The 14,541-nt window shown below is 51.1% G+C and overlaps 1 protein-coding gene across 17 annotated transcripts in view; it reads left to right on the forward strand.

Annotated features, from left to right (window-relative positions):
* CCDC33 (coiled-coil domain containing 33) overlaps window positions 1-14,541 on the forward strand; it is a 323,029-nt gene that overhangs the window by 73,092 nt on the left and 235,396 nt on the right. For all 17 annotated transcript variants that reach the window (XR_010591116.1, XR_010591117.1, XR_010591115.1 and 14 more), the window contains exon 3: window positions 5,210-5,373. Coding sequence is in view for 14 of the 17 variants with exons in the window: in XM_042851567.2 (XP_042707501.2) it covers window positions 5,210-5,373 (164 nt within the window). In the remaining 3 variants the exon portion in view is untranslated. The remainder of the gene's footprint in view (window positions 1-5,209; window positions 5,374-14,541) is intronic.

Consider the following 14,541-nt stretch of genomic DNA (forward strand, 5'->3'; position numbering starts at 1 on the left):
CTTGTGTTGTGATCACGGCGCAAGGTGATATGGCTGCAGACAGACCCGGTGGACTGCTCTTTTCTCGCACCTACTATCCTGTGTTTTTCTACCTCTATAGATGTGTCTGCTGTCACCCACTCCATGCAAAACAGCTCAGCGCTGAAGCGGGGCAGATTCTGACCTGGCTCATGCCTTGAAGGAAGAATAATGTCAGGCCTTGAGCCTGTGACTATTGTGGTCCACAGGAATTGGAGAAGCTGGTAGCCATGGCTACTGGCATATGTAGTTCTGGCTAGTGCTGTGCAAGTCTCCAGTCCTGTCTCCTGCACAAGTGGGGATGCATTTCACGTCAGCTGAAGACTGAGCTTAAAACACATAGAGCCCATGACATGCTGACCATTAACCCATTGTGTGGGTTTTTATTGAGGTTTTTATTCCACCTTTGTTGTGGAATAAGCCTTAGAGCTGAATATCAGCGACTGCTTGGAGAGGGCTTTAGTGCATGGCTAAATCACAGAGGGAATGCGCTGGGGCTGCCAGGTCTGTGTTCAGAGGGAACGGAAAGCTTTAGCATGATCGCTTGTGTGTGGTGGAATTAAGTCAGGGACCCCCAGTGTAAAGAACTCTGAATCTCTGTCTTATCACATCATCTGGTGTGAGTTAATGAGTGGTGGAGGGGAGGGGAATGCAATCTTGTTCTTCTCTTTCCCTCGCATTAATCCAGGATCCCAATTCCTTTGGAGTCTTGTAAATTGTAAAATTCTGGGTCTGACTAGGGGGCATGTCAGAGGAGGGGACGAAGGAGGGAGGCATGAAGAGAAGTTAAGGGGGGAAGCTTGGTCAAGGTTGACACACATCAGAGGAAAAAGCAACAGAGGGTCCTGTGGCACCTTTAAGACTAACAGAAGTATTGGGAGCATAAGCTTTCGTGGGTAAGAACCTCACTTCTTCAGATGCAAGAAGTGAGGTTCTTACCCACGAAAGCTTATGCTCCCAATACTTCTGTTAGTCTTAAAGGTGCCACAGGACCCTCTGTTGCTTTTTACAGATTCAGACTAACATGGCTACCCCTCTGATACTTGACTCAGCAGAGGCTAATTCATTTAGCATAGGAGGAGATAGCAATGGGGAAAGCTGAGATGAGGAAGGTCCTTGTCAGTTCACTGAGGAATTGGCAGTAGAATTGACTGGATCAACCATTTGGGGGCCTAATTTCCACAGCTACACGAGCCTGTTCTCAGCCTTCCCCCCGCCAGTCACATGTGAGCTGCTGGGATGGGAGAATTTTAAGAGAAGTTGTCATTGTATATTTAATAAGACTGGAGTGTGTGTGTGTTTGGGCTGTTTGAGGCCGTCACACATCTCCTGCCTTCTGTTGTGAGACACGAGGCTGACAGTATTGTACCTTTTGCTAACCTCAGCCCTGGTCTACACTACGAGTTTAGGTCGAATTTAGCAGCATTAGATCGATTTAACCCTGCACCCGTTCACGCGACGAAGCCATTTTTGTCGACTTAAAGGGGTCTTAAAATCGATTTCCGTACTCCTCCCCGATGAGGGGATTAGCGCTGAAATCGACCCTATTGGGTCAAATTTGGCGTACTGTGGACGCAATTTGATGGTATTGGCCTCCGGGAGCTATCCCAGAGTGCTCCATTGTGACTGCTCTGGACAGCACTCTCAACTCCGATCCACTGGCCAGGTAGACAGGAAAAGCCCCACCAACTTTTGAATTTCATTTGCTGTTTGGCCAGCGTAGCGAGCTGATCAGCACAGGTGACCATGGAGTCCCAGAATCACAAAAGAGCTCCAGCATGGACCGAAAGGGAGGTACTGCATCTGATCGCTGTATGGGGAGATGAATCCGTGCTATCCAAACTCCATTACAAAAGATGAAATGCCGGAATATTTGAAAAAATCTCCAAGGGCATGAAGGACAGAGGTTATAACAGGGACCCGCAGCAGTGCTGCGTGAAGCCTACCAAAGAACCAGAAAGGCAAACGGCAGCTCCATGTTAGAGCCCCAGACATGCTGCTTCTATGATGAGCTGCATGCCATTCTAGGGGGTGCCCCTACAACTACCCCACCCCTGTGCTTCCCTCCTCCCCCACCCCTCCCAGGCTACGTTGGCAGTTATCCCCCCATTTGTGTGACGAATTAATAAAGAATGTATGAATTTGAAACAACAATGACTTTATTGCCTCTGCAAGCGGAGATCAAAGGGGAGAGGGGAGGGCGGTTGGCTTACAGGGAAGTAGAGTGAACCAAGGGGGCGGGTTTTCATCAAGGAGAAACAAACAGAACTTTCACACGGTAGCCTGGCCAGTCATGAAACTGGTTTTCAAAGCTTCTCTGATGCACAGCGTGCTCTGCTGTGCTCTTCTAACCGCCCTGGTGTCTGGCTGCGCGTAATCAGCGGCCAGGCGATTTGCCTCAACCTCCCACCCTGCCATAAACATCTCCCCCTTACTCTCACAGATATTGTGGATATCACAGCAAGCAGTAATAGCTATGGGAATATTGGTTTCACTGAGGTCTAACCGAGTCAGTAAACTGTGCCAGCGAGCTTTTAAACGTCCAAAGGCACATTCTGCCACCATTATGCACTTGCTCAGCCTATAGTTGAACTGCTCCTTACTATTGTCCAGGCTTCATGAGCCATGGGAGCAAGGGATAGGCTAGGGTAGGTATGACCGCGCGGTGTGGCCGACCGGGAGAGCAGCCTGAGGCAGAAGCCTCCAGCTGGCATGATATTCCAGGCAGGACTGAATCTCCATTAGACGAAACTTAAAGAAGAGAATGACCTGGAGTCATTCCCATTTTTGTCCAGGTGCTCCTGACCGACCTCACTGAGGCCGGCCAAGAGCACTCCATGTCTGCCCAGGCGCCCCCGACCAACCTAACTGAGGTCGGCCAGGAGCACTCACGGGACGACGACAACGGCTAGCAGTCGTATTGCACCATCTGCCGTCCGCAAGGCAAGGTAAGGGGATGCTGCTGTGTAGCACTGCAGTACCGCATCTACCAGCAGCACCCAGGAGACATACGGTGACAGTGAGCTGAGCAGGCTCCATGCTTGCCGTGGTATGTCGTCTGCACAGGTAACCCAGGAAAAAGGCGAGAAACGATTTTTTGCCGTTGCTTTCACGGGGAGAGGGAGGCCTGGCGACATGTACCCAGAACCGCCCGCGACAATGTTTTTGCCCCATCAGGCATTGAGAGCTCAACCCAGAATTCCAATGGGCGGTGGAGACTGCAGGAACTGTGGGATAGCTACCACAGTGCAACGCTCCGAAAGTCGACGCTAGCCTCGGTACTGTGGACGCACACCGCCGACTTAATGCGCCTAGTGGGGACACACACAATCGACTGTATCAAATCGATTTCTAAAAAATCGACTTCTATTAAATCGACCTAATTTCATAGTGTAGACATACCCTCGGTGAAAAGTGCAAGTAGCTGGAGAGACTGATTGCTTCTGGGGTGCTGTCATGTCTTTACTGTCACCGTGAGCCTGTTTGACGTGCCCCATATTGGAACCAGACTCCTGATGGCCTGCTGATCATGGAGTTGTAACCAGTTCAGGCTGCTTGGGGTCTAATCAGCATTATGGTTCCAACCAGTTTAAATGAACCAGTTTTAAAGCAGGTTAGGATATTGTGTAGACAAGTCCTGCCTGTTTGTTGTGATGGCAACCGAGGCTGAGCCCTACCTGGGGTGCTTTCACATTGCTGTCACACAGCTCAGAACCCTCACTGGCCAATCGCATTCTTGCACCTGTACTGCACACCATGGCTGTAACCATGGTGCCACCGGTAGGGCTGAGAACACTTATTACCTAGGCCCATCAGCATCCTTGGCATAGCAAAGAGTCTGTGCTCAAGGACGCTGGAGTACAGGCTCATTGCCATGGGGATGTGTGGAGGGTGTCACCTCCTCAACTCATTCCCGCCCCAACCAGACTCTCAGCACTGAGCAGAGTGGTTGGGTTTTTTGTTTAGACCCTGCACTTCCAGCCTCCCACCAGCAGAGGAGTAGAGCTCCTGCCTTCTCCTGTGCTGCCCCCTGCTGGCCGCCTGCCCCTTGCCTCCCTCTGACCAGCTCCCTGCACAGAGGTAGCAGGGGAGTTCCAGGGGGAGAGGAGGTACCTAGAGCGCAATCCTCTGTCTGAAGCCAAACATGGGAAAAGCTTCCAAGGTAGAGTATTGCCAGCCCATCATGCATCAAATTCACGATCCGGGCTGAAGTGATCACAGGATTTTTCGAATAATGGTAATACGTTGCATGGAGGGAGAGGGGGCTGGTTGCCTTCTGAGTTTTGTGTCTTTAGTGGGAGGCCGCCTGCCCCAAATTGTGTGTGCTTCAACCTTCAATGCATCCCCAGAGATGCAGGCCCTCCCCAGCTGCTCGAAGGGGACCCTGGTTAATCTCCCCTGGGGTGGGAGTGCTGCCAGTGTATGCCTGCAGTGCCCCCAACTCCATTGCTGCCCTGTCCCCCTCCCCTCCCTGCTTCTCTACCCCCCACCCAGTCTCCTACTCTTTAATTCACCTGCCACCCCATATGTTCCCTCTTTCCTCTTCACAGTCTCCTAGCCATTCCATCTCCCTCTTTCCTCCATTCCCTAACCCTTTAGTCTCCTTCCTGTACCCCAAACTCCCTACCCTCTTATTCTACCTTCTGAACCGCACATTCCTCTGTCCACACCTCAGCCTCCCTCCTGCCCCCTGCTAATTAGCCCCCCCTGTTGGCAATTTCAGCAGAGAAGCTAAGTACTGACCGGTCCATGCAAACTTTGATTTTTGCTGCTATGCTGGGCTGTTCCTCCTGGCCTGGCCTGCGGCATGATGGCAGGGCATTGTTGGGGAAGCTGTGGGCTCACAACTCAGTTACTTCTCCTGGGTTGTGAACTCTTCTTCCTCTGCATGTATTACTCCTGCTAGTTTCCATGGGAGTTGCATGTGAATAGGGAGAGGAGATGAGACATCTCTGAATTTACTCTTGCTCTGGGACTGAGCCTCTTGGCCCGAGCACTGGACACCTTGGCACCCATGGGAAAGACTTGTCTCTCCAAGTAGTCTGAGAAATATGCAAGCACAGCTCGTTTGTTGAGGGCACACACCTGAGCCTTTAGAACAGAACTGGAGATGTGGGTCAGCGGGAGGTGGAAGGTGAATTTGCACTGGGTAAGAACAAATGCTGAAGTTCTTTCTGCTTGCACCTGGCAGGTATTAGAGGCACCCTCTGGAATGGATGAGGCCGTGCAAACTTCAGAAACCAATCATTGGCACCTGGCACACTCTGGGAAGGAATCCATCTCTGTCACTCTGCACGGTGCCAGCAACCTGCCAGCCACCCAGAAGGGCAACGTGCCATGGCCCTATGTCACTGTGTGAGTACCTGGAAATTTTACTTCTGGGCTTGAGATGCTGCTTCTTGGCTTTGGTTATAAGATCTGCTCTTTCAGCAAATGGAACAGGCAAGGAGTTGAGACTGCAGTGCTGGCCATAAGGCTGGTCTCTGCTGATCTGTTTGGTCTTAATCTTCACTGAATAGGCTGGCACTTGCGAGGTGTCACAGTAGGATGCATCTCCCAGCTGAAGGCACAGTGTGATAAATCAGGGACACTGAGAATCTTGTGGGAGAGGAGTATAAGGTACACAGAGGGTTTACCTGAGTTGTCAGAAAAAAATGATGCATACAGCTCTCAGGGTGGAATATCTATTTCTAATTTCCTTTTGTTCAAAACCTAGCTGTCACCCCAGTGATTTATGCTATGGAAGTGCTAGGAGGAGAATATCTACAGCAGCAATGTATCAGAGGGGGTGAAACGAACTAACCCCCTGCAGGCTGGGAAGTAGCAAATGATCAGAGCCCGCGGCATTTTGAAGGTTGCCTTCTTCATTTCAGAGCAATGCATCTATGTAGGACTGGTGTCCACTGGGTGGCTCAGGAGCTGCTTGGCTGATACACACTCAGGTGTTCAGGGCTGCCATGATACCCAGGGGGCAGTCCCAGATGCAATTTGGCTCAGTTGATACAGCTGGCCAGACTTTACATCCGGGGATTGGGATGGTGTGGGAGGTTGAGGAAATATAGAGTCTTTCCCACATGCTCAGGATTTAGCTGATCGCCATATCAGGGTTGGGAAGGAATTTTCCTCTAGGGCAGATTGGCAGAGGCCCTCGGTTTTTTTTTTGCCTTCCTCTGCAGCGTGGGGCACGGATCACTTGTGGGAGGATTCTCTGCACCTTGAAGTCTTTAAACCATGATTTGAGGACTTCAGTGGCTCAGACATAGGTTAGGGGGTTGTTGCGGGAGTGGGTGGGTGAGATTCTGTGGCCTGCATTGTGCGGGAGGTCAGACTAGATGATCATAATGGTCCTTTCTGACCTTAAAGTGACTCTATTGTGCCTTTATCGTGATTGGGGCATCTCACCACATCAAGGCAATGGACCTGTTCTGCTGAAAAACTAAGGCTGGTCTGCATTGGAAAAGTTTACTGGTGTAGCTATGTCAGTCGGGGTGTGAAAAAACACACACACCCCAGCAGCATAGCTATGCTGAAGAAACCCCCCAGTACAGATGGAGTTAGAATCATAGAAGATTAGGGTTGGAAGAGACCTCAGGAGTTCATCTACTCCAACCCCTTGCTCAGAGCAGGACCAACACCAACTAAATCATCCCAGCCAGGGATTCTGGTGTTCTGCTGATAGAAGACGGCTTTCGTCCATGCAGCTAACGTAGTTCGGGGAGGTGGTATTCCTATGCTGGCAACAAAACTCCCTCTGTTGACATACACTGCATCTACACTAGGGGCTATGCCAGCATAGGCTCTGTAGTGCCGACATGGCCTTCATTTCCTACTTGCTTGGAGGGAATATATTGTTTGGCAAACAAAACTCATGTTGGGCGGGGGGGGGAGGGGTGGCCTGAGGGATCTCTGGATTGGGCAAGGGTTTGTAATTGGGTCAGCTGATAGGTGAGGTTTGGTTAGAGTGACTACTCATTATTTTACAGCTCTTTGAATGAATTTTTGGTACTGTAAAATGTATAGAATGATGTCAGAGTCCAGAGGATGGTGCTTTTTGGGTTTATTTATATATGTCAGAATAAAGAAGTAAAACAATGTGCCTTGGCACACAGAATTTGGTTCCTTGTGCAGGATACATGCATCAGAGGACTCAATTAAGCAGCAACACTTTGATGTGTAGTAACTGAAAGGACACTGTTGAGTTGTGTTGTTATAATTAGATAGGTAAAGTCTGAATGCTAAACATCTTTTAAAAGAAAAAAATAATAATCCATCTCTTCTTCACTAAAAGAGGGGCAAATAGTCACTGTTTGTGATCTATGCAAATAATGCTTTGTGCTCCACAGTGCTGTTATTGCAGTAGATCTTTACTTAGCAACCCCATTCTCAGACTGGTGTGGACATCACAAATGACATTGGTGCACTAATGAGGCTGTAAACAAGAAAAGCCATGTTAATTTCAGCTCCTTTAGGAAGAGCGGTGGAGGAATCATAACCTGAAAATGAATAAATCAGTTGAAGGAGCCTGATTCTCTATTCGGTTGCCCCAGTTTTACACTAGTGTAACCCCTTCTTAGAAACTGATTTCTGGAGGTCCATAACCAACACAAAAGAACATAAAAATGTAAACCAATGGGCAGTTTTTATTGGACAAATATATTTATTTATCCATGCCACCAAACCTCACAGAGGGCAGAGCGAGCCAGGCCTAGCATAGCAGGGGTACTGCATGTCAGGTCTGAAGGGGCCCTGGCCCAGCCCTGGAGGTGAATGGGAGGACTGGAATAACAGTGGTTAGGATGGTAGTGCAGTGACAGAGCTGAGCAAGAGGTGGGATAGCCGGGGGTGGTGCGGGACAAGACTGAGGTGCCTGGGCAGAGCCGTGTGTATGACTCTTCTACTGCTTGTACCCTGCCCAAGCTATAAACCCTTCACTTTAATAAAGAAAATTGAAAACCCAAAGAGAAATGTGCTCCCAGGAGATACATATGTGAAAAGTAAATATCCAGATTCTCAGTTCTTTTGGGGTATACTGCAAAGAGTCTATCGATTTGAGCTTTAGTAGCCTCTTTGCAGCCATTTTTGGCCTGGTGCCAGTTGTGTGCAGAGTCAGGTGGAGTTGCTCACAGTAATCAAGGAGTAATTTGGTGCTGTAACCTTAAGCCCTCACAGCACTAACGACTTTGAGAGTGTAGAAACACTCTCAGATTCCAGGTCCATCACCTACGAACATGTGCATGCAGCTACACGTGCAGCCGCTCTTACACACGCAGCTTCTTGCTGTCATATATAATCACCTTCACATGCCCCAGATATTCAGTCGCTCACACACACCTTCTCAGGCTCCCATGCACATGTGTGTACGTACTTAGGCAAAGATGCGCACACAGAAACACACAAGTGCATGCATCCCATTCACACGAATGCATACGTGTGAGACATCCCTGTGATAGAGAAGAGACAGGCCAGAGGTGTAGTAAGCAGACCCACCGGCAGCCCAAAATGAAGGGAGCATGGTAGTGCTCAAAGCCACTTTATATTCCATGTCCTCCTAGAGACGAGGAGCCGAGCCAAGCTCTGTCATTCCCATTCTCACTTACGGGAAGTCCCCTCTGGTGCCCTCAGTTCCTATAACAGAAGAGACATGAGCTGGGAAAAGAGGCCGGTGGAAGCTGCTAGCTGGCAGGGACCAAGCAGAGTGTTTGCTTTAGAGACCTGAAATTTTTCCTGTTCTATGCGGCTGATGTTTGGGGAAGAGGCAGAGTTGATCTCCGTGACCAGCTGGTCCCTGTTTCCCTGCTTTTCTCCTTTCCCCAGCCCTCCTGCCTCTCCTCCACAACAGGCTCCTTTGTTCTGTAATTAAAAGTGCTCTACCTGTCTGACTTGTCCTTGGGCTGGTGAAGCCAGATCCATAAAGAACACAGATTACCATCACCTTTCCACTCCCAGTCACTTTACTTAGATCTGGCAGCTCCTATCAGCACTTCCTTCTCATCCAAATGTGTCATTCTCTTTGTCCTTAAGATCTGTCTCCTGTGGTGTGCCCCCATACCTCATCTGCTGGAGAGCCCTCTCCTCAATGCCACCTGCTGGGAGGTGGGGCAGAACAGGGCACCAGGTGGAGGCATGGAGTGGTGGATGGGGTGAAGAGTGCTTGGGTTGCATGGGCAGCGTGGGAGAAGACATGGAGATGGGTGGTGAGCTCCATGAAGAGTGGTAGATCGAGGGGCTTGGCCGCAGTGAAGGGGCTGAGGGTTAAGTGTAGTAGTGAAGAGTGGGGGTGTTGCCAGGAGCTAGATGTAGCCATAGCAGTGGGCAAGGTGGATGATTAGCATTTTAGACAGATTGAAGTTGTTTGCCTGGAAGGCCAGAGAGCAGAGGGTTGGGAGCTCCTGCTCCTTCTACACCCCCTGAGCTGGAATTGCTGCTTTTCTGCTTCCCTTTGCTCTCAATGACCAGCCCTGGGCTAATGACAGGCTGCTGGGACTAACGGCTAGTGTCAGACCCACCGTTCAAGGAACTGAACTAGGAAACAGAAGGATGTCTGTGCACTTTAGTCAGGTCCAGGAGATGGAGAATCCAACACCAGCTGGCTCAATCCACTCCCTGTTTTATCCTATGGCGCATCTCTGGCAGTGCTTATGTTCCCTGCAGGGAGGTGGCAGGGCGAGTTTGGGACTGTCCTGGTGGTAAACAACAGCCTCTGGATTTCAGGTGGCAGAAGTAATTGTGTCTGGCCAATGGATACCCACTGGTGCATTTTACCCAAGGTGATCTGAAGAACCCACCATTATTTACAATATCCACCTCAGTTTTCTCTAACACCTTCCCTCAGAGCATATACCAAGGGTTAGTAAAGATGGGGAAACTGAGGCACAAGTGATTTGCCAAAAGCTGCACAGAAAGTCAGTTGTGGGGATGGACATGGAACCCCAGACTCCTGACTCTCAGTCCACTTCAAAATGAAGGCTGTGAGCAGATCTGGTTGCTCTGTATAATTGCATTGGGGGGCAGGGGGTAAATACCAGGGAGGGAGAAGAGCTATTGAAGCTAAAGGACAATGTTGGTGCAATATAAACTGGCCATGAATAAATGCAGGCTTGACATAAGAAGCAGGTTTCTAATGATCTGAGGAGAAAGGTTGTAGAAGAGCCTCCCAATAGGAACAGCGGGGAGCAAACAACCTAACTCAGGGGTGGGCAAACTTTTTGTCCTGAGGGCTGCACCTGGGAATAGAAATTGTATGGCAGGCCATGAATGCTCACAAAATTGGGGTTGGGGTACAGGAGGGGGTGAGGGCTCTGGTTGGGAGTGCAGGCTCTGAAGTGGGGCTGGGGATGAGGAGTTTGGGGTGTAGGAGGATGCTCTGGGTTGGTACCAAAGTGTTCACAGGGCGGGAGGGGGATCAGGGCTGGGGCAGAGGTACAGGAAGGGGTTCAGTTTCCGGCTAAGGGTGTGGGCTCTGGGGTGGGGTTGGCGATGAGAGGTTTGGGGTGCAGGAGGGTGCTCTGGGCTGGGATCGAGGGGTTTGGAGAGCGGGAGGGGGAACAGGTCTGGGGCAGAGGGTTGGAGTGTGGGGTGTGGGAAGAGGGTGCAGGGTCCAAGCAGCACTTACCTCAAGCGGCTCCCGGAAGCAGTGGCATATCCCTTCTCCAGCTCCTACACGGAGGCACGGCCAGGCGGCTCTGCACACTGCCCCATCCGCTGGCACCGCCCCTGCAGCTCCCATTGGAGTGCGTAAGAGCCGGAGCAGGGCCATGCTGCGGCTTCTGGGAGCCTTGTGGTGCGGCACCCAACCCTGTGCCCCGTCTGGAGCACCAGAGGAGGGCCGAGCTGCGTGGTGCGGCCCTTGACCCAGCTCCCTGCCTGGAGCACCAGAGTGGGGCCATGCTGCGGCTTCTGGGAGCCGCGTGGTGCGGCCCCCGACCTTGCGCCCTGGCTGGAGCACTGGAGTGGGGCCGAGCTGCGTGGTGCGGCCCCTGACCCAGCGCCCCATCTGGAGCGCTGGAGCTAGGCAAGCCCCAGGCTCTGCTCCCCAGTGGGAGCTTGTGGGCCAGCTTAAAATGACTCGCGGCCCGTAGTTTGCCCACCCCTGATCTAACTGCTTTCAAAATGGACCTTGATACGTTTATTACTGGGATGATATATATAACATGAGAAAGGACTCGATGATCCAGGAGGTCCTCTCCTGCCCTATGTTCTAAGAATTAGACCAGCGGTTCTCAAACTGTGGTTCGGGACCCCAAAGTGGGTTGGGACACAATTTTAATGGGGTTGCCAGGGTCAGCATTAGACTTGCTGGGACCCAGGGCTGAAGCCCCAGCTGCACCTCACCCAGGGCAGCAGGGCTCGGGCTGCAGCTCCCTTTCCCCCTACCCAGGGCAGCAGCATTTGGGCTGTAGCCCCCTCTCCCTTCACCCAAGGCAGTGGAGCTTAGGCTGCAGCCCCACTCCTGTGGTCATGTAGTAATTTTGTTGTCAGAAGGGGCCCATGGTGCAATGAAGTTTGAGAACCCCTGAACTAGACTATACCCTTTGCACTAGTCAGTGTGCCCCCACTGATTTCTGCCCCTGGAGTCCAGTTGTATTCAGCTATGCACTCAGCACTAAGAATGGATCAGCGCCCTTGCCCCACGCTGAAATATAGGCACAGAAAAAGGGGTGTGCTACTCCATTTATCTCAAGGGGGGATTTAATTCCGGGGCATGCAGCTGTACTGAGAAGCTAAGTACACCCCAGGGCCAAGTGACTGCTGGAATGAAGTATCCCTTGCGTGAGGACTCATCTGGGCTCCCATACTGAGTTAATCAGCCAGCAGAGACTCAGCAGCAGAGCAACTCAGGGCTCTCCTCTGAAAACTAAGCATGCTTCCTCCAGCACAAGGAGCAAAGGACCTGGGGGCTGAGGCCAGGTCTCCTGCACGGCATCCATCTCCCATCATTTCTGTGATTATAACACTGCCCTTTGAAGCGTGCTGGAAAACATTCAAAGAATCATCACAGGAAATGTCTGCTAAAGCACAGCCTTTCCCAGGAACAGATTTGCCTGGAGGCAGAAGTGACATTTAAAGCAGTGAGAGCAGCAAACCAGCATTGCATAGCTGGATGTGTGTGATTAAAACCAACAATAGAGCCCTCATTCCCACTCTTCCCCCCCCCCCCTCTCTCTCTCTCACACACACACTCTCTCTCTCTCTCTCTCTCTCTCTCTCTCCCCCCGTCCTGCAGAATCAGGGAAGGGGAACCTTTCACAAATTCGGATGCATTCTGGGCCTGGTCCAAAGCCCTTTAAAGTCAAGGAGAGTCTTTCCATTAATATCAGTGGACTTTGAATCAAGCCCTTGGAGAGGAACATGGCGTGGTTGGGAGAAAACAAACTGGTTCTGATAAGGCCTCCAGCGACATAGTTTGGCAAACCTGGGCCCAGTCTGCCTTGTGGCACGATGACTTTGATGTTGTGATGTTGCCGCTGAAATGCCATTGAACCATGATGCCAGTCCTGGAGCCCTTTCCTAGTGTGTGGAGGGAGGGGGAGCCAGCCCTGAAGAACATCTGCTCCTGGATGGCACATGTGGAGCCACCGTCTATGGTAGCCACAAGCCAAGAGAAGTGCAGGAGTCCATTTTCCAGCATGGGTGGCAAGAGAGAATTAGTCATGTGGGGTCACTGCTGGCCTAGGAGAGTCCATCTTAAAGCCGGAGGGGCTGCGGAAATGTAACCAAGGAAGTAGCCAGCCCCAACTCACAGCATGGGTGGCAGGAGGGGGCTTTCCTCCTGGGGCAGAAGCCTGGAAGAGCCCATCCTCAGGAAAAGGCTGAAGGGACAGGAGAGCCCATGGCCCAGGAGTTCATCCCAGAGAATCAGCTGCCCAAGAGCATCAGCTGCCCACACAGGGTAATGGCTGGAAGCTCACAGCTCGTTCAGGGTGTGTGTGAAATGAGCTAGGGATCTCGGTGCACATAAAAACCACATCACACTAATTGAACCCTCAACAGAGAGGCTCATGTGGGCAGAACTCCCCTCCAGCCCAGAGAGCTTGTCCCTCCAATTCAGAGTTGGAGCACATTGGCAGCATTGTTCTTTGACAGGGTTACTGGCCTAGTGGATGGCGGGGAGCAATAGACATGATATCTTGATTTTAGTGAGGCTTTTGACACAATCCTACCTGACGTTCTCGCAAGCAAACTAGGGAAATGTGGTCTAGAAGAAATTACTATAAGGTGATTGCAAAACTGGTTGAAAGACCATACTCATAGAATATGAGGGTTGGAAGGGACCTCAGGAGGTCATCTAGTCCAACCCCCTGCTCAAAGCAGGACTAAACCCCTGACAGATTTTTACCCCAGTTCCCTAAATGGCCCCCTCAAGGATTGAGCTCACAACCCTGGGTCTAGTAGGCCAGTGCTCAAACCACTGAGCTATCTCTCCCCTTGCCCCATCAAACTGGGCGGACATCTCTAGTCACCTGCAGGGGTCAGTCCTGGGTTGGGAACTATTCAATTTGTTCAATAATGGCTTGGATAAGAGAGTGGAGAGGATGCTTATAACATTTGCAGCTGACTCCAAGCTGGGAGGGGTTGCAAGCACTTTGGAGGACAGGATTAGAATTCAAAACGACCTTGACAAATTGGAGAATTGGTCTGAAATCAACAAGATGAAATTCAATAAAGACAAGTGCAAAGTGCTTCCCTTTCTAGCTACAAGGGTAGCTAAGTTCTGCAATAGGCTTCCAAGGGCGGCTGTAGACTCTGTGCCACTGGAGGTTTTGAGCCCAGATTGAACAAACCCCTGTCAGGGGTGGTCTGAGGTCCTGCCTCACTGTAGGCCCCAGGGGGCTGGACTAGATGACATGTCAAGGTCCCTTCCAGCCCCATCTGTCTGTGATTGTATGAACCTTGCCCTAGCATTGCCCATGCTGTGCCTGCTCTCACGATCTAGTGCCCTCAGCGTCCAGGGCCACCAGCCCTGCAGTCTTGCATCAGGGCTGCTCTGATTGTGCTGTGCATGTCTGCTTGCACCCATACAGGGTCAGTGGAGTTAGTCTGGATTACTCCAGTAGAACCAAGATCACAATCTAGGCTGAGGAGTCACCCCCAGCCCAGCCTAGCCCAACCCAGCCTACCCATCGTTTTAATCAGCCTGCACTTGAACAGAGTGACAGGAGCTCTCTCACCACCCCCACAATGTCGGCACCTGAGTAACTCCACTGCTGGAGCTGTCTCTATTTCCATAAACCAATTACAGCCAGATAATCCCGGGAGATTTAAACATCAATAACCTAAATGGTAACATGAGGGGAGCCGAGCTTCTGATTGTTGCATCTCTCTTTACATTTCGAGGCTGCTCCATCACCATGCGTCGCCATGGTAATGGGGCAGGAGCAGGAGGGTTGTGGGGGAGGGGACAGAAGACACTGGATGTTGTTGCGGGAGGCTGTGAATTAGCAATGCAGGACACATCAGGTGCCTTTTAGTAACCATAGTGAGGAAGCCCAGGCAGAAGGGAATTGATTATTGTTCATGAGAATA

The sequence above is a fragment of the Chrysemys picta genome, chromosome 10 (assembly GCF_011386835.1).
Source record: "Chrysemys picta bellii isolate R12L10 chromosome 10, ASM1138683v2, whole genome shotgun sequence".
Taxonomy (NCBI): domain Eukaryota; kingdom Metazoa; phylum Chordata; order Testudines; family Emydidae; genus Chrysemys; species Chrysemys picta.